Raw genomic sequence first — 21,241 nt, 5'->3', positions numbered from 1 at the left:
ATAATGTTTGGTTCATAATAAATATTCCTTTATTAAGTTCTGCCTTTGTCAGGCAAAGACTTACCAATTAGGCCAATTTTTTTGGTGATGTGAAATCACATAGATATTGTGTTAAAGCATATTTTGTGTATTTTCTGTCTAATTTCTCTGGGGTACCAATGCACCCCATTTATAAATTGTCTTGGTGGTGGCAGTGTTATATTAGTTATATCATTATAATTAAGTGCATTTTTAAATCACTATTTCCGGTCTAGGGCACACAGATAGCGAATTTGAACCCTTGTCCCTTAGTGCGCCCTTCTCGAGGAGACCACGTAACTCTGTGTTTTCACCAAGCTGTGGGCCTCTGGACTCCTGCGCAAATTCCGTGGAGGCTTGTCCTGAACGGGAAGGGACACAAAATCGATCTGTTAGCCTCTTACTGTCTGGAGGACCTGAGGGTCTGTCAAAATCCTCTCCCAGTTGCGGGAAAAAAGGGGACATCCTGCATGAGACCTGTTAAAGGGAAAAAGGAGAGGCGACATTTGTACTCATTCGAGTTGGAGCGGCCTCTGGGGAAAGCTGAAGTTCCTCTGACTCTGCCGTTTCCTCTCAGAAAGGAGGAGCGCTGGTGAAAGGATACTTGGTAGGAACTGGAGACTGGCAAGAAATCTCTTGGTAAGAGCGGCTGGAGCGCTGTCTTCACGCCCTGGAGGAAAAATGAGGTGCTGATTGAAACACCTTGCTCATGGAGGATTTGGCTCTGTTCCAGGACGTCATCACCGACACGTGTCTTTTGAGCTCCTTAATGAAGGAGTCACCAAAGAGTAAGCCGTTGGCAGGAAGCAGTAAAACGGTGAGTGATCTGACCTGTTTGGTGAGCAGCAAAGAAAGAGGAGAAAGGAGGGGTTGTCAAGGGCTTAAATGGCCTCATCTCTGCTGTTTGGTGTCAGTAAAGAGAGAAATGCAAATTTGAGCCTCCTGTCTTGCCTTAAAATTAGACCCTTTAGTCCTTCAGGACTAAGGCTGAGTTTCCATATTTTTACACTTAAGGGCTGAAAGGCATTAAGCACTTTTGCTGCCATATTTTCAGGAATAATTTCCTCCTCTCTCATTTAGTTTAACAACACATTATATATATTGTTTTTTTCTATTGATAAGTAGGCTTTTCTTTTGAAACCATACTCGTGTGTGTGTATATAGTAGACCTGGGTGCCGGCGAAGTCTTCATGTTCATCTTCGTGTTTGTCTTTGGGGGGAAAAAAATCTTTGTATTCTACGAATATTCACCTGTTCCATATTCGTTTTGGCAAATATTTTTATATGTTCTTTGTATATATGTTCTTTGTTCTCTTCTATTTCTGCCATTTTTCTAGCCTAAGTCTTCCGTAGTATAGCAGGGATCCGTAGGCTCTGAACAACTGGGAGGAACAGGGAATTTTAGTCCCCCTGGAAAATTGCAGGGCAAGGTACACCTCAGAGCAACTTGGTATGGGGAGTCCAATGGCTTTGGTGCCAGGATTTAAAGGTCTGTAAGAGTGACTCTATTGGTCGCTGGCAGGGGTGTCACGGACCGGGTGAACAGGTCTGATGGGAGCCCAGGTGCAGGGGATACAAAGGGCTCTGTCTGTACCCCACGATGCATGATGGTTTGGGGTTGTTTCAGACAGGCGCAGGAAATAAACCACAGACAGGATATGCAGTTAATATCTGTATTGCAGATGATGGTACAACAACATATATATGGAAAGTCTCTTGGCTGGAAGCCCTCTGGATGGGGCACACATGGCTGGAAGCCCTCTGGATGGGGCACACACGACAGGAAGCCCCCTGGATGGGGCACACACGACAGGAAGCCCCCTGGATGGGGCACACATGACTGGAAGCCCCCTGGATGGGGCACACACAACAGGTTGCCCACTTGCAGGGCACACAGCAGATTGCCCACTTGCAGGGTACTCAGCTTTGGAGTCCACTTGTGGGGCGCTGGCCACAACTCAGGAACAGGAACAGTTGTGATCCCAGTGACATGTTGGGGTTAAAATAAACTAAGTGTCCCTCTAACCCCTTGCCTACTAGCAGTGTGTGTATAAAACAAATCACCTGTATCGTAATCACAGTCAAGTCTGGTCATCTGAGTGATCCATTAATTCCACTTCATAGTTAATAGATCCTTTACTGAGGGTATTTTATACCTGGGTATATGGAGCTTTTCTCATATTTTTATCATATGTTCAAATTATTTCCCTTTTTATTCTTTATATATAAAATGTATGATAGTTCTATGATAATTGTCAATAAACTAGTTGAGTTAACCAAAATATCCCAAAATATATCAAGTGTAATGTTTAGCATACAGGTACCACCATGAGGGGGTTCAACCTGATGATAAACCAAATTCAAAATTCAATAGACAAGACAGACTTTGCCATCCCTCCTATTCATTACATTTTTTTCTGGCAATAAATTTTCACATACAAGTAAAAAAAAAAAAAAAAAAGCTTTGTAGTGCTGAAAAAATAGACAAGAAGAAATCCCGCAAGCCAGACCAAACACAGCGAGTAAATAAAATAGTAAAATATTCAAAATGAAGTGGTATATAGAGGAATTGCATTCAAAAGATAATAAAACAGAAGAAAACATGAAGTAAGCACTGCCCCTACCAAATACAACATGAAAGCATGATGCCATTTTATTGGCTTTCTTCATCAGTGACCCCATAGACTATTACATACAACAGAATACTAAAAAAGGACCCTGAGGGCTACATTAAAAAAAATATGCATTTTTGAAGATTACAACAGCAATCAATAACTGGGTGTATTATTATGTACACTCTGTAGAGATAATTATTGCAAACTATTTTATTTTTAGGTCCAACCTCATGGGAACAAAATTTACAGTATTTGACAATGGTGCAAACCCTGAGAGAGCCAATGCTGATTGGTCAAATGTACGGCAAGAAATAGCAGCAATTATTTATGTGAGTATTAACCAAATAAGGACCACAACCCATTTTTTTTCAAAGGTGAAAAGCGTGGGGCGGAGAGGGTTCACACAACTGGTAAATCTGGTCTTTAACTTTAATTTTTCTCCAATTTATTTAGTACCCTATCTTTTAGCATCATCCATCTTTTATGCAAACCCAAGTGTATTTAAAAAAAAAAAACTAAACCATTTCAACAATGATGTATCGGGAGGCAATGCCATACACAATAATACCAGTATTTTGAATAAAAGTGGTAAACCTAAACACAATATTTCTAAACACGTGATATATGTGCTCAATTTCAAATGTGAACAAAAATTATATAAAAATACTCCCCCCGATGTTTCACTGCAGCACCCAGCCTAAGTATTCCTCCAAATACTCCAAAAGCAAATACAGGTATAATCAGAAGAAGGGGCGCATGTACATAGGGAGAGAAAACAAAAACAAATTCCACAATAGTGTAGTATGATTAGGAAAAGCAGATTAGAGATACTACTGATGGCACTCACACAAATAGATGAATATCAGGCTCTTCAAATATTGTGAAAGATTTTCTTTAATATTTTCTTGAAATCTATAAAAGTAAAAGCAGTAATAATACAGTATCTTCCAACCTCATACACTTAAAATACTAAAAACACTTACAGGACATGGTGGCATAACTAGACCCCTGCAAACGAACCCAGTACAAGTAAGGAAGTATAAAGATGATATATCATCTTATATTTGAAGAGCCTGATATTCCTGAGTGCAATCAGTATCTGTAATCTGCTTTTCCTAATCATACTACACTATTGTGGAATTTGTTTTTGTTTTCTCTCCCTATGTACATGCGCCCCTTCTGATTATAAAAACATACATGCACAGAATGTTTTATACTATAACACCAAATAATATATAAACTAGATTTTATTGAATAAATATATAATAAATGTACATCAATGGACTGAAAAAATAAACATCAATATAAAACCTAAAACAAAAAAAAAATAAAACAAATATAAATAAGTTACTGGGAGCCCTAATGATTATATTTGTTTTTTATTTGGAGGGGAATGTATTTTATGTGGCACTGTGGATTATATTCAGGGCCGGACTGGACCTACCGGGACACCAGGAAATGTCCCAGTGGTCCGGCAGGTACGTGGGCCGGGCAGCCGGCAGAACAACATTCAAAGCAAAACGAGCGGGATTGAAAGCCGGCTCCTAATGAAATTAAAGGGGCTGGCGTGCACGCACCGTGCCGCCCAATGGCCGTTCCTCAGCACAGAAGAGCCAAGGCACGGCCATTGGGCGGCGCGTTGCGTGCATGCCGGCCCCTTTAATTTTATGAACAGCCTCCACCCGCTGCCCCCACCAGACACCAGGGAGTTAGAAGAAGTGGTAAGTCGGGGGGGGGGGATGTCATATGGGGACATAAGGCTTTTCTGGAGGCAGTGTCGCATGATATGCGTTTTAACCCCCTATATGCCACTCTGCCTCTAGAAATGCCTTTTAACCTCCTATATGCCACGCTGCCTCCAGAAATGCCTTATACCCCCCTATATGCCACTCTGTCCCATGATATGCGTTTTAACCTCCTATATGCCAGAGTGGCATATAGGGCTGTAAGGCATTTCATGGAGGCAGAGTGGCATATAGGGGGTATAAGGAATTTCTGGAGGCAGAGTGGCATATAGGGGGTTAAAAGGCATTTCTAGAGGCAGAGTAGCATATAGGGGATTGAAATGCATTCTGCCCGCCCCCCCCCCCATATACACACACACTTACATTAGGGCTGCAACTAACAATTTTTTAGATTAATGGATTAATCGGATAAAAAAAAATATGCAGATTTTTCATTTATTTAAAATGATGTAATGAACAAACTGGGTGTTAAAAACAAACATCAGAATAAAAAGATTTACATCAACGTGCCATTACCCATCTCTATCACAATGGCATTTCTCTAATTGCCTTCTTATTTTACTGACATAATAAAAACTAGATTTTAAAGGTACAAGAATCCAAACACAATATTTCTCAAACTAGGTTTTAATACTTAAAAAGGTTTTAGTAGTAAATATTCATGTAAACTATTTTTTCACATTTAATAAAAAACTATGATTGAGAAAAATGCATTTCTTGTTTTTATTTGCCACTCTGCCCCAAGATATGCCCCACCGGCTGGCAGAGAGGAAGATCCAGGTCTCCTGCAGCAGTGCAGTCGAGCTGGATCTTAGTGTTATTATCCAACCTCTATTTGAGGTCGAATTATAAAACGAGGGGTATTTTTCAGAGCAATTTGCTTTGGAAAAAAAACCTCATCTTATAGTTGATAGAATTGATTCAACTAACTAATTGTCACACACTAACATACCCAGACACATAAAACCCACACTAACATACTTACACACTAAGATACACAAACAACTACCATACACACACTAAGATATGCAGATACACACACATAGATTCACCCACACACAGTCACACTCACTTACATACCCAGACTCAAACACATATTGCTGAACTCCATACTTGTCCTTGAAATTAGGGGCATAATGTTGTCTTTCTTGATAGGGGCAATTGCAATTTGAGGACACTGAAGCAGAGGCGACAATGTTTCAGTGGGATTTTATTCATGTAGGATACCGTATGTAGGAGTGGGTTAACCAATATTTTCTTGTGGTAAATTTTCACACATTTACCTCTACTTTATAAATAAAAAGTGCAGTCTTTATGTACAAACACCTCTCATACTTTACCAGGAGCACCCCTGATAGCATCCTGTCTACTTTGGAATGCATTACCATAACAGAACACAAAAAAATGATCATAAATCTTCTGATCAGTATAATTTGTTGATGTCAGCCAATCCATTCCTTAACCACTCTGTTGCAGGAAACAAATGTTTTAGGATTTAAAGGTCCAAGGAGGATGACAGTTCTAATCCCAGGGATGGATGAAGACTGTGAAAGGGTCCCTATTCGTCCTCGAAATGTGAGTTTTTCAACTAAATATAGAGGAATTTAGAAAATGGGTTACATAGTAAGGGACATCTGCCTATTTTGGTGGATATGAGCTGAAAAAATGTACCTTTTTGTGAACACCTTTTGCCAGGATAATGATGGAATTCTTCAAAGATGGCAGAACAAGAACAAGGATAATTTGATTGAATTACACAACAAAAGTCCTGTATGGAATGACGAAACACAGTCTTATGTGCTGAACTTTCATGGACGTGTTACACAACCTTCTATCAAGAACTTCCAGATAGTGCATGCTGATGACCGTAAGTAAATTAAGAAAATGTTTTTTAAGTGCTGTTTATCTAATACATAAATCAGGTAGCAATGGCTCCAGGCTTACATGTTTTAATGACTTTGGTCCACTACTAAAGATCTTACAGAGGGGACGAGTGCAAGAACTATTACATACATGTAAGTAGGTAGGGATTTGTTACGTACTAAAACATGGTTTGCAATAATTTAAAAAAAAAATCCACTCCCCCCAAATATTGAAATGTAAATTTTAACGTAATATGCATATACAATTGTGAAATACGTAAGTAATGCATACACAATATCTCTTCAGCTGAAATGGTTAATATACCACTGTAGACAAATAGGTGTGGAGGGCTGCCATGATTTCCCAAGAAAACAAAAAAGGAGGCAAAACACACTGGCACCACCACCAGCAAAAGAAGCACTGGAAACGGAAAAGGTGAATGAGTGAGCAATTGACGACCCGCTCACCTGTTTCACCCCCAGGACGAAGCTTCCATAAGCAGTCCATGACGTTTGGGAGCAGACTTTTAGAGCTCAAACACCAGGCCCTAGCATAAGCTGGCTACTCCGGCGGAGGTAGCAGGCATTGCCACAGCGCAAACAGACGCAGCCAGGGGGGAGAAACTACCTTTACCATTGGGGAAAATTTACTTTCCAAGCTCTCTTCCTTCGTGACCGGGATGTACCTGGTGCTTCCCAGGACTGGGAAGTATCAGGTATGTCATCCCCAAAAAATGCCCCCACTTCGCCACAATCATGTTGATCGTGGGGGGTGCTGCTGCTGTCTTCCCAGGTGTATGGGCAGACCAGCACAGACACCCCGAACCCCGCCCCGAGCCTTCGATCACTCCCACGGAGCGATTCTATAGGCTCAAAACGCAATCACCGTTATCCCCTGCTGCCTGATCACTCCATAAGAGCGACAGTGCATCGTTAACCCCTTCAATGCCAGCATTTTAGGGGTTAATACCCGTTTTGTATGGGGCTCTGCTGCTGCTGGTCTGCCAAAAAATAGCCCCCACAAGCCTTTTGATCATTCCTACAGGAGTGATCAAAGAGACTCCTCCCTGCAATTGCCGGCGTACCGGAGATTGTGTCGCAGCTGCCGGAACAGGGAGGAAGGGTGGAACAGGGAGGAAGGGTTCTTCGGTCCCCACATGAGTGTGGAGACCAGCCCCCACCCTCCCCTGCTGCCCAATTGCTCTGTTAAGAGCAATCATGCAGTGTTAACCCCTTCAATGCAGTGTTAACCCCCTCAAAAGTGGGCTGATGATTATCAGATCACTCCTGGCCAATAGGAGTGATTATGGCAGCCCCTGGATGACTCTGCCCTAGAAAAAGAGAGGGGTCATCTAGTGTAATTATGAATAAAACACACAAATTATTAATAAAAAATATATAATTATTAACTGATCACTTTTCAGTGACATTTTAATTCACTGATTATTGATCGGTCTCCCTGATAGATGTCAGTGGCCTAAACTTGTCACTTACAACTCATCTGATAAAGAAGTATTTAACATGTACAGGCTGCCGTTAAATAGCTGCATCGCCGTTTTCGCTGCGATCGGCGGCTTTGCAGCATCCACTGAAGCCTCACAATTGAGGCCCTCGGCAGCCCTCCCCGGACTAAAACAGCTTTCTAGCATAAACTGTGTTGCTGACATGCCTCGATATCGAGGCATGTAGCAACACAACCCCCCCGACCTCCGATCGCCTTGTGATTGCTCCAAAGAGCAACCACAAGTGCCATCCTGTAAATGACGTTGCCGTCATTCACAGGATGGCATTAACAATAGATATGAGTTCACAGAGGGTCTATCCAGACCCTCTTGAGAACTCTCCAGCTCCTCCTGCAGGTTGAATGCAGGTACTGCATCCAACCATGCAAGGTCAATGGAGCCCAGCTCACTAATCAGTGATTAGTAAAAAAAAATTAAAAATTTAAATTGTTTTTTTTTTTTTTAAATATGGTAACATGTAAAAATCCCCACTGTCACCAAAAAAAAAGTTTTTAATAAGCAAGTTTTTAATAAGCAAGTCCCAAAATTCTTTATCTTTACAAAAATTCCAGCATGGAAAGAGTTAAAATATTGGCATTACAAATGCCCATAGGGTGTCTCGTATTAAAAAATGCATGAGTGGATGGGGTAAATTGAATTGGCCGAGTTCCAAGATGTCCCAAATATGGGTCATGGGGGCAGTAGGACCAGATGTCTAAATGGCATAAAAATACACACCTCACAAAGGCAGCCTTTTACCTCCCAAATAACCCAACAAACCCATGCATGTGGGGTATCACTGCGCTCAGGAGATGTTACTGAACACATATTGGGGTGTTGTTCGACAAGTTTATACCTGAAGTACAACGTGTATGAAAAAAATACCAAAAAATTTTACTACCATAAAGTTTGACAAAGGCTAGTGGTAGACTTAGTGCATGCAAAGGGTTAAAATACCAGCATTTCAAATACCTTGGGATGTCTAGTTTTTAAAAATATATGATTTGATGGGGTAAATTGCATTGGCCGGCTTCAAAGATACCCGAAATGGCACATGGGGGGAAGAATTACCAGATTTGGAAAAAAAGGTTTTGAAATAGCAAAACGCTACCTCTACTTATTGCCCCATAACGTGCAGAACAAAAGCAAAAAAACATAAAAACATTGGGTATTTCTAAACTCAGGACAAATAGTAGAATCTATTTAGCAGGCTTTTTCATTAGTTTTTGCAGATGAGTAAAAGTTTTTTGTTTAAAAAGTTAGAAAAAGTAATATTTTTAACAAAAAATACCCATGTTTTATCATTTTTGTTATAGTAAATTAGATGATATGATAAAATTAATGGTATCTAAAGAAAGCCCAGTTTGTCCTGAAAAAAACAATATATAATATGTGTGGGAGCACGAAATGAGAAAGAAGAAAATCACAGCTAAACAGCAACACTGAAAAATTTTAAAAGAGCCATTGTCCCACAATATACTACGAGTAATAACCCCTATTGTCCTTAAGGGGTTAAAAAAATAATTTGAAATACGCACGTTCCAATTTTGACTCCACAATATCTGAGAAACATGACTTATCACTTGGGGGGGCTGTTACTGAACACAAGTCAAGACCTATTTTGTTCTTTCACATATCCACTAAGAAATATAAACATGAAACTGCATGTGGATGTGATATATATATATATATATTTTTATTTTTTTATTTTTATTTTTTGCCTAAATTTGGAAGGTGCCGGTGTGGAATCAGCTACATGGGGCAGCCCAATACGCCCTTAACTAGATTCCTTGAGCTGTCTAGTTTTTGGAAATATATAGTTTATGGGGTTAAAATGAAATATGAGATGTATACATGAGACCTGGATCCAGCAAACTGATCTGTTCCAATTTTGAACCCGCAGTGCCAAAGAGACATGCCCTACCCATATGGGGTATTCCTGTGTTTCTAAATACAAATCACAAGTTGTTTCAATAATTTCATGTACCCAGGGACAAAAAAATACTGAAATACTGTGTTTGGATAGAATGTTTTGTTTTTTTATAAATGAAAAACATTTATTTTTAACTGCAATGTTTAGGACAGACTGGCACTAAAATGGTTAAAATGCCCCAAGTAAAATACTTTGGGATGTCGTCTTTCAAAAAATATGTACTTTTGTTTAGCAGTTTTTCTTTTTCTGGCCACTATCGGGGCGCAACTCCCAGCATACCACATTTAAAAAAAATGTTTGTTTAGAAACAGCGATGCGCGTCATTCATATTTAACACTGTAAGTGCCAAAAGAAGCGTAAATACCACGCATATGAGGTGTTTCCAACAACAGGACAAATACCTAAATACACTTTTGGAGTTTTTTTTTCCATTTCCAATTTCCCCCACATTTTTAGATATTTTTCATACTAATTGATTAGTATATATATATATATAATTATTATTTCAAAAGAAATCCCTACTTGTGCTGAAAAAAACAATATAATTGAGAGAGAGAAATTACAGTTGAAGAAAGACATAGCAAAAACACAACAACGGCTCTGGTCTTTTAGCGCACACATGGTAAACCCCCCCCCACAAAAAAAAACATGGTCCTGAAGGGGTTAAAGCTTTGTATCGTACAGTTGTCATACAGTCAATCTTTCTTTTTTTTTAAAAAATAGAAAATTAAATTTAACAGCAAAACAGTTAGCTTCACTTCTTGCTAAACAAAAAAACACGCAGCACTTATGCGGCTGGACTCACTAGCCCAACAAGTTCACTTCACTGATGGACTGAGGTGAGCAAAACAAATGAAATGTAATAATTATTAATTAATATTAAGAAGAAAAAATTACTTTGTCTCTTGCTGTTGCTAACACAAAGCACAAACTAAAGCACTGCAGCACCAGTACTAGTAAGATTAGCTTAACTTTAAAATTAAAAATTATTAACTATCAACTAAGCAGTAGCGTACCTAGTGGGGGGGCAGGGGGGGCGGTCCGCACCCGGTACCACTCATCAGGGGGGTACCAACTTGCGATGCGTGTGGCAACTGCTGCTGTGCGCCAGGGATTGTTGTCAGACAATCCACTGAAGTCGCGCCCACCGCCGTCCGTGCCCTCCGCCGTCCGTGCCCTCTGAACCGGAAGTAGACAGAAGAGGAGCGAAGAGGAGGAAAAGGAGCTGACTGCTGTAAGGAGAAAAGTGACAGAGGAAAGGTAGGAAAGCATTCAGTGAGAGTGAGAAGGGAGGGGGGTAGATAGTGAGAAGCGAGGGAGAGTGGGGTAGATGGTGAGAAGGGGGTAGAAAAGGGGGAAAGGTAGATAGTGAGAAAGAGGGTAGTAAGTATATTGAAATAAACAGTGAGAATGAGTGAGAGAATAAATGAATGTGTGGATGCATTGTGAGAATGAGTGAGAGAATGAATGAATGTGTGGATGAATTGTCTGAATGAGGGAGATAATTAATGAGTTTGTGAGAATGCATTAATGAACAGTGAGAATGAGTGAGAGAATAAATGAATATGTGGAAAATTTGTGTGAATGAGTGAGAGAATAAATGATTGAAATTATGTGAATGAAAGTGTGAATTGGTAAGTGACTGTAAAAGTGTTTGTATGATAGATGTATAATTGATTTGTGGAAAGGCAAAGATGGCACAAGCAGGATGTTTGAGCCTTGGGGACCAAGATGACACAGGCAGGGTGGTTATGGGACAAAGATGGCACAGGCCGGGCTGTTTGAGGACAAAGTTGACTCATGCTAGGCTGTTTGGGGACAAAGATGGCAGGTCCTATGTGTGTAATCTGGGTGCTGGTCAGGTTCTATGTGGGCAGTGTGGACGCCAGGGCTGGCTTTGGGTTGTGCAACCTATCATCTATGCCTGTATCTCTACCTTTTATTGCTGAGTTTTATGTGATTTCCAGTTGATCTATTTCCATACATTATTATTGTATACTTGTAAATACGGGATTTGTATGTTTGATTCTATGCCTCCAGTGCTGGGTTCACATGTGAACAATAATAATAACAATATTAATATATATATATAATTGCTGACAGCAATCACACTCCTATCATGCCCAGACAACCAGTACATGCTAGAACCTGGACATGATAGGACTGTGATTGCTGTTAGCTGAGGCTGAGTGATTGCTGTGGCTGTCTGCATCAGTATATAGTGATAGGTGTTATGCTGTACCACCGTCAATGTCTGTGCCAGTCTATAACGATAGAAACTATGCAGTTTTAAAGTGTGTGTGTGGGGTGCCACATACAGGATCCGCCCCAGGTGCCAAATACTCTATGTACACCCCTGCAACTAAGTAATTAATAATAATTATTAGGGATTTCTTATGTTAATATAATTAATAATTAATGATCAACTTCTAGTTTAAGCTTAAGGGTAGTAGTGGACTGATTAATCTTTATGTGGAATAAATTAACTCTATCTTCTACCTGACAGAATAGCTCAAGCACACTAAGCTAATATAATACAGCTAATTTAGCTAGCTAAAATGAATTATAGTATTATTATGAATTATAATTAATGAACACACTTATAGTCGTCTACACTAGTATACTATGATTGATATTTATATATTATATTACTATTAAATTATATTTTTAATTAATATTATAATACCAAGAGTTCAGCTTAACTAACTTATTGACTGCCTGTCCGGAACTGAAATTACAAAATCAAGTTTTAATAATTATTTTAAAAACTTAGGGAAGACAGTAGGCAAGCAGTAGGCAGTGGGGATGGTCAGCCCCAGGGCACTACAGTGCCAATGAGGCACTGTGTGCAGCAAACTGTTAGGTCAACAGCACTATACAGTTGACAGTTTCACAAAAGCACTGAAAAAAATCCTACTTCAGTAAAGTACACTGTGAGAAATGGCAGGCTGAGGCTATTAACAGTCTCACACAGAACAATCTCTCCTCTCTCTGTAATGCTCTGATGCAGCACAGCAGTGTTGCAAAAGCAGTCACAGCGAACATTAATGGATCTCATGCAAGCTCTGCTCTTATAAAGGCTGTTTCCCGTTTCAAAAAAGGGAGCACAAACATTGGACAAGCCCTCAGCATGATGTCACAAGAGTTAACTGATTGGACAAATGAAGATCCGCTCACTCAATCAATGTCCCTCCTCTTCTTTCTAAACATTGGCGGGCACGCCGCAGAAACGAAGACGAACATGAAGAAACTAAGAATCTTTGTTCTGTGTGTCTTCGTGTACGTTCTGCCGCCATGTTCGCTTCTTCAGTATTCGGTTTGAACAACGAAAACGAATGCACAAGTCTATAAATAACGTATAAATCATACAATCACTTCATAAACATATACCAAATATACTGCTTATAAAATAGTTTTTTGCCATTTGCCCCCCAAAATTTCCCCAGAATTCATTTAAAAAAATCTGGTCACCTGACCCAGAAGCGATTTGGCTAATGCAGTACGTAACTCTGCTTAATAAAGTGCTGTGTCCTGCCAGGGGCGTACCTAGAGTATTTGGCACCTGGGGTGGATCCTGTATGTGGCATCCCTCCCTCCCACACACACACACACACTTTAAAACTGCATAGTTTCTATCATAATATACTGGCACAGACATTGACAGGGGTACAACATAACTTATCATTATATACTGAGGCACACGTTGACGGGGGTACAGCATAAATGTTATCCTTATATACTGAGGCAAACATTGACGGCGGTACAGCATAACGCCTATGACTAAACATTGAGCCAGACATTCACTCTCACTGAATGTTTTTTTTAGCTTTCCTCTGTCACTGTCACTTTTCCCGCTACAGCTCCTTTTCCTCCTCCTCTTGGCTTTTCTTCTGTCTCATTCCGGTGTATTGAGCGTGGAAGGCGGTGGGCGTGGCTTCAGTGTTGTGTGCCCGGATATGACAGCAAATCCCGAAACATACCACAGTTGCAACATTAACAGACCTCCCGCTCCCTTGATTGACTTTAAGCCGGTTCTGAGCCTCCTCCTCTAACGGCGGACATTACTGTCCATTTCTGGAGGGATGCAGGCCTGGTCGATAAAATTGTAAAAAATGAGAACACTCTGACTGCTGATAGAGCCTGTGTAAGCACGATCAATTATGCAATATGCTTTGTCCACCCAGTTGGTATCAGGCATATTTTATAAGGACACTGTAGGACAACATCAAGATCACACACTGGATGGTGTTGATACTGGCTTATATAATATATTCAAGAGAAGGTGACACTAAACCACTTCGATTTTAAAAGAAAACCCACCAGAAATAAAGATACATTCTGCTTAATGTCTGCAGAAGCTGACCTGTTAAAAGTTTAAACTATAAAAGCATCTCTTTTTTGTCAAAAGGGTGCAGGTATCACTGGCCTTTTCACCTTGCAGTTTACTTCTGTAGCTGATGATTTGGTTTCTGCAACACATTTTTGAAATAACAAGTATTTTAAAATCTTGAGGACACATAAAGACAGTATAAGGTAGTAAACATAGTTAGATACATGTTATTATAGTCACTGAGTGCAAAATGCATAATCCCATGCTGGGAGAGATATACTTAATGTTTATGAATTGCACAGAACCTGGTTTTCAGGGGTATGGTAAGGGTGTAGGGCCACGAGGGCCAGGTAGACCAAGAGCAGTAACAATGTATCAGAAGTAGGGGCGCATGAACATGTGGAGAAAAAAGTAAAAAATAATAGTGTAATAAATCCTGGTAAAGAAATAGTATGTAAGTATCAGTATAGTATAGTATCAGACTTACCTTGATTTCTCCTGAGGAAGCCGACACTCGTTCGGCGAAACGCGTTGAGACATATACAGAATTTTAACTACGGACTTACGGACTTTGCATACGGACATTTTATTGATCTTCTTCTACTTTGGAGGAAATTCTCCTACCGCGCTTATGCATGACTTAGTTGTTATGCCAACTTGTTTGTGATTTATTCTACTTTATTAAATCATTACCAATTTTTATTGCACTATTTGTTGTCTTTCATCTATATTACAGACCCTAAAGAAGACACCATAATCTTGTTTGATGAGCTGGCTTTCTAATCACTTTTGTGAGTGCAACTAATACTTACATACTATTTCTTTACCAGGATTTATTACACTATTATTTTTTACTTTTTTCTCCACATGTTCATGAGCCCCTACTTCTGATACATTGACTCTTTGAACACTTATGATGAGTGTTTTTTGGGAGCAGCAGAACGTGTAGGGTATATATATATATATATATTCATTATCACATCCACACGTGCAGGTGGCCCTTTTTGTTTTCCAAGAGCAGTAACAGCCAGAAGGTAGAGCACACACGTAGTGAGACAGTCCAAGGGTCAAGGCAGGCAGCAGGTGTTCACTGAGGCCAAACGTCGCAGGACAGGAGATAGCCAGGGTAATGCAAAGTCAAGCCAAGGTCAAAGGCGGGAGTTCAAACAGGGTCAACACATGAGTGTAGGGAGAAATGGTGTTGTACCAAGACAAAACTGTGGTGAGAACAGAGGTTAAATAGGTCCAGAGGCTGAAGCTCCACCCCTAATGGCTAGGCCCCTCCTATCCTAACAGAATCTACCCCCACAGAGGTCACACCAGGAAGGAGGACACGTCACTTAAAATATTGATTTAAAAATGTATAACACAAACTTCTTAAAGATTTGTCTTCAGGATTAGTAATTTTGTTCATTTGAGTGATCAAACATTGGTGGTGTTTGACTTGGCCTTGAGACTGTGTTTTTTAAAATGGGGCTCCCAGACCCAGCATATATACATCATAGGGAGTGGAGCGCCAGGTAGGTTGGAAGTTTTATATAGGAACATATGGTCCACCCCACAAATTTGTTATTTTTAATGACGATCAATATCGGTGAAGAATAATCCCAAAGACAAAATTTTAACTAATCTAAATCACTATTAATAATAGGGAAACATAAAGCATATATTGGTATGACGTGAACCTCATTGATGAGGCAATATACAGTTCTGAGCTTTATCCCACACATATACTAACAGTGTAATATTATCTATTTTACAAAATAAATATATACGTAGCATGCCCCCAAACTGTCCCGATTTGCAGGGGCCAAGGGTGAGACGTGATCCGTACCCACCTCAGGCGCAGCTGGGGGGGGGGGGGCTCTCACACAGCCGTCTGATCAGCAGCTGCAGCCTGCACATTTTGAAATGTTGGGAGGTATGATATAGGTATTGTCCTGTCACCACTACACATACCCCAGGGGTCTATGTGGAGCTCAACAGGCAGCTAAACACCCTCCTACAAGTCAATAAATGAGACTAGGTTGAAGTCTGTAGCTTTATTAACCAGCCGTAGGGATGGGGTAAAACTGAGGGAAAAAACAGAATGATGCAAACTGTAAGAATACAGAATACATCAATATAATACACCATTACAATAATACAGTTGACAAAGCATGTTACCAAGTGTGATAGGCCACTATTAATACAGAAATATAACAAATATAACATAAATAAAGTGTCTCTAAAGCTACTGAAAGCAGTGAGGTGACTGAGGAAATCATAAACCCTATCTCTTACCGATGATGATTGCATAAGAGGAGGGATTGAGACCAGGTGCCAGCTTCCAAGCTCATGTGGTGAGAAAATATGGCCGTCTCTTACCCACAATCTTCTACAGGGGCAGGAAAGGAAATACATAACTCTTTACAGCCTCCAGCATTATGCAACTCCTGTGAGGCAGGGCTAAGATGCTCAAGTATTAAAGGCTGGTGATTACAGCAAATAGCCACCAGATGGCACCAACATCTATAACACTATACATAATAGGACATCATACTAGATCTTAAATGTAATACACAAACATTTTTAAATCATATGTCCTAAGGACAGCACAGGTTTGTATGGTTAAAAAAAAAAAATCTACAAAATCTAATTGAAAAACCTGCAAAATATATTTTACAATTTTTCCTCAGTTCAGTATAGTAATGTGTTATTCAGGTGAAAATAGTATTCATAGCTTCGGGGAATGTAGAATTCAAGTGGTGAAGATTCACAAATAGGTGCTAGCATTTGTACCTCTAGATAAGGGCTGATGCTGATCTGTGCCGGCTTTACTTCAAAAATGACTTGGCACTTTTTACAGATGATGTGTGGATGAATAGCATGGTTTCTATTTAGAAGAGGACATTCTGGAATTGTTTTACCTATATACGCTAATCCTGCCCCCTCCTGATGCATTTTGTTTATCACATTGAAACAAGCCCCAAAATCTACTGGTGCTTTCCTAAACGGTCTTCTGAAAAATCCACCTACTCCAAACCCGTACACATATGCGCTTCAATGAAAGCCAGGGAGGTAGGGTGACCACATTTTATTTCTGCCATTCAGGGACACACAATGAAGCGCATGAGATTACACACACACAGGTATATATATATATATACATATATGCGTTAGACATGCATTTTTAAAGACATAATATGTACTTATCTCTTTGAAGTAAAGACCGTGATTGAAATATGATTTCAAAATAACAGCTGAACTGGCAGTTAGTTTTCATTCTTTAATATTAGATACTGCAGCCAATATATATATATACCGTATTTGCTCGGTTATAAGACGACCCTGATTATAAGATGACCCCCCAAAATCTGAATATTAATTTAAGACAAAAAAGAAAAAGCCTGAATATAAGTAGAATATAAGCCTGAGTATACGACCAGTAAATGTTAATTCATGTAAACTATTTTTTTAAATAAAAGCTATGATTGAGAAAAATATTTAGTTTTTATTTCCTTTTATTTTCCAACCTGGCCCCCCAGTTATGCACATCTGCCCCCAGGCTTGCCACTCTGCCCCAGAAATGCCTTATACCCCCTAAATGCCACTGTGCCCCATGATATGCTTTTTAACCCTCTATATGCCACTGTGCCCCATGATATGCCTTTTAACCCTCTAAATGCCACTGTGCCCCATGATATGCCTTTTAACCCTCTATATGCCACTGTGCCCCATGATATGCCTTTTGACCCCCTATGTGCCACTCTGCCTCCAGAAATGCCTTATACCCCTATATGCCACTCTGACATTTAGGGGGTTAAAAGGCATATTATAGGGCAGAGTGGCATATAGGGAGGTATTTCAGGAGGCAGATGGCGTATAGAGGGTTAAAAGGCATTTCTGGAGGCAGAGTGGCATTAAGGGGGTTAAAAGGCATTTCATAGAGCACTCTGCCTACAGAAATGCCTTATGCCCCCCATTTAACACCCCTCCCCTAAAAAAACAAAAACTTACCGATGCTTCTGACTCCCGGTGTGTTGTCCGGGCACCAGGTAGACGTCTACGCGATTCGCGTAGGCAACTTCCGCTGCAGCCGGAAGGAGGTGCGAATCACTTAGATGTCTCGCTGCCCCGGCTACACACCAGGGACTCAGAAGCGGTGGGGGGGAAGTCAGGAGGATCCAGGTCCCCTGCAGTGCTGCGGGGGATCTGGATCTTAGTCTCATAGTCAGACCTATTTGAGGTCTGATTTTAAGACGACCCTGATTATAAGACGAGGGGTATTTTCCAGATATTTTCTGGAAAAAACCTTGTCTTGTAATCGAGCAAATACGTTATATATATAGATATATATATATGCCACATTGAATCAGAAATCAGACATACAAATCCTGTATTTGCAGGTATATAATAATAATGCATGGAAAGGTAGTGCATTAATAATGCATTGCAAGTATAGATCAACAAAATAACACAAACACAGCATTGCAGGTATAGATCAACTGGAAATCACATGAAGAAAGCACTGCAGGTATTGGTCAACTAAATAAGACATGCAAATACAGGATTTGTAGGTATACATTACAACATAGCATAGCAGACATAGATCAACAGAATAACACGCAAACTCAGCTTTGCAGGTATAGATCAATTGGAATTCACATAAAAACAGAATTAAAGGTGTGACAGAATGACCTGTCATACAGAAGCCCAAGGTACTCAGAGATGGCTCCAGCCTGGCTGCCAAACTCCATTGTTAAACTAATCCCATTAACAGGATGGCTACCAGGGGGATATTCAGTAGCTAAAGGTGATTAAATGTTGGGTTGTCTACCTGTTTATCAATGTTAATTAATGTTAATGAAGTTCTGTGGCTATATCAGTCTATGTTTTACAACAATAAACTGTTCATTCCTGCTGTACTCAATTCAAGGTAGTTGTGTCTACTTATTGGGTACACATAGCAGGGTTCCAAGGTGCGCATGCTGGCTGGTGCTGGAAGTGATTCCGGGGACAAGAGGAGGATACATGTGGGTGATCTCTGGGAGTTACTACAGCTCTCTTGGTGAACCCGTTGAAAAAGGTATAGATAAAAGCCCCTAAATTACAGGCATAGATCAAAGGTTGTACACCCCAAAGCCAGCCCTGGCGTCCACACTGCCCACACAGCATCCAGATAATACACATAGGACTTGCCATCTTTGTGCCCAAACAGCCCAGCATGAATCAACATTGTCCCTAAATAGCCCGACCTGTGCCATCTTTGCACCATAAATACCCTGCCTGTGCCATCTTGGTCCCCAAGGCTCAAACACCCTGCTTGTGCCATCTTTGCCTTTCCATAAAACAATTATACATCTATGATACACACAAACACTTTTACAGTCACTCACTAATTCAAACTTTCATTCACATAATTCATTCACACAATAATTTATTCTCTCACTCATTCACACAAATCATTTACACATATTCATTAATGCATTCTCACAAATTCATTAATTCTCCCACTCATTCACACAATTCATCCACACATTGATTCATTAATTCTCTCACTCATTCACACAATTCATCCACATATTCATTCTCTCACTCATTATAACTCTTTATTTCAATATTCTTACTACCCCCTCTCCCCTTCTCTCAATCTACCCTCTCCCCCCTTTGAAGATCACTTACTTTGCAGAAGTCTTGCGGTGGGAGCACAAGGCCTCTGTCTCGCTGCTCTGCCGTGGTGTTCACTGCTGACCGCCGGAATATGACGTCATATTCTGACACTCAGCTTGAAATGCCGGCACTGAGACAGAGGCCTCGCGGAGGAGACTGAGAGGCGCCGAGCGGTTGCTTATTCTTAAGCGACTGCTTGGTGCCCTACTCCTCCAAGAGCAAAAATGTAGTTTAATACCCTTCCTGTGTTTGAATTAGATATGGAAACATTGCCAAACACTAATTTGCATCCATCAGACAAGCCTAAAGACTTGTTTTTTCCACAGAAATGCTATATTGCAAGGGGTTATCGATAGGTATATGCAAACACCTCGTTTTGCCTCTAAATCCTCCTTTATACATCATTTAGAGCTCATGTCTGCTGTGTAGTGTTGTCCGATTCTTTTCAATGAACCGGATGAATCAGTTTAGTAGACTGAACAACTCATTTGTAACTGTTCAGTCTGTGAATCATTGACTGCACTGGTAATAGGATCCTACAGTGAGTCATCTGTACAGCACACAGAATCACAGGTCAGGTTATAGCTCATCAGTTCACTGACTCAAAGAATCGTTCAGGGCAACTCTGAGCTACCAGTTCATTGATTCAGACTTCAGAGCATATTCAAGTCATCGGTATACAGTACACTGACACAATTATACTTTTATAACTAAATACAGGATTAATCTTCACTGCCCTCAGATGAATCAGTTCATTTCAATGAATCACTCAAAATGAACCGATTCACTTTACTGATCCGAACTTCCCATCACTACCACTGTGCTACATGGCTTTTAAACAATGCCTTGGGCAGACTTGCACATGGACATCTTTTTTTTTAAATCTACAGTCACACAGTACATCCCTCAGGTGGGACTCAAGGAAAGTCTCTAAAGCAACATCTGCATTGTAATTCATCATAATTGATAAAATGAAATAATAAAAAATAATCATTAGCAACCACAATTAAACTACTTCTTTCCCTCTCTTAACTCACCTTACTACGATCCCTACGACTTAGTTCACTCACCCGAAACACTTACCTCACATTTACATTTACATATCTGTCCCTTTAAACAGCTATCCCTAACACCTTCCCCTCCAACAAAACTACCGTATTTGCTCGATTATAAGACGACCCTGATTATAAGACGACCCCCCAAATCTGAATATTAATTTAGGAAAAAAAAGAAAAAGCCTGAATATAAGACGACCATATAGGAAAAAAGTTTTACCAGTAAATGTTAATTCATGTAAACTATTTTTTTAATAAAAGCTATGATTGAGAAAAATATTTTGGCTTTATTTCCTTCTATTTTCCAACCTGCCCCCCCAGTTATGCACATCTGCCCCAGAAATGCCTTATACCCCCTATATGGCACTGTGCCCCATGATATGCCTTTTGACCCCCTATGTGCCACTCTGCCTCCAGAAATGCCTTATACCCCTACATGCCACTCTGGCATTAGGGGGGTTAAAAGGCATATTATGGGGCAGAGTGGCATATAGGGAGGTGTAAGGCATTTCAGGAGACAGAGTGGCGT

The 21,241-nt window shown here is 40.2% G+C and overlaps 1 protein-coding gene across 1 annotated transcript in view; it reads left to right on the top strand.

Annotated features, from left to right (window-relative positions):
• The window catches only part of LOC149275456 (tubby-related protein 3-like), a 42,585-nt gene that overhangs the window by 12,669 nt on the left and 8,675 nt on the right, over nt 1-21,241 (top strand). The window contains exons 4-6 of the mRNA XM_089504707.1: nt 2,854-2,962; nt 5,855-5,953; nt 6,074-6,245. Of these exons, the coding sequence (XP_089360833.1) occupies nt 2,854-2,962; nt 5,855-5,953; nt 6,074-6,245 (380 nt within the window). The remainder of the gene's footprint in view (nt 1-2,853; nt 2,963-5,854; nt 5,954-6,073; nt 6,246-21,241) is intronic.

This window comes from Sceloporus occidentalis, unplaced genomic scaffold (genome assembly GCF_023333645.1).
Source record: "Sceloporus occidentalis isolate IW3139 unplaced genomic scaffold, rSceOcc1.0.p SCAF_286, whole genome shotgun sequence".
NCBI classification, from domain to species: domain Eukaryota; kingdom Metazoa; phylum Chordata; class Lepidosauria; order Squamata; family Phrynosomatidae; genus Sceloporus; species Sceloporus occidentalis.
Note: the sequence above shows the minus strand (reverse complement) of the source record. Positions and strands in the feature narration are given on the sequence as shown.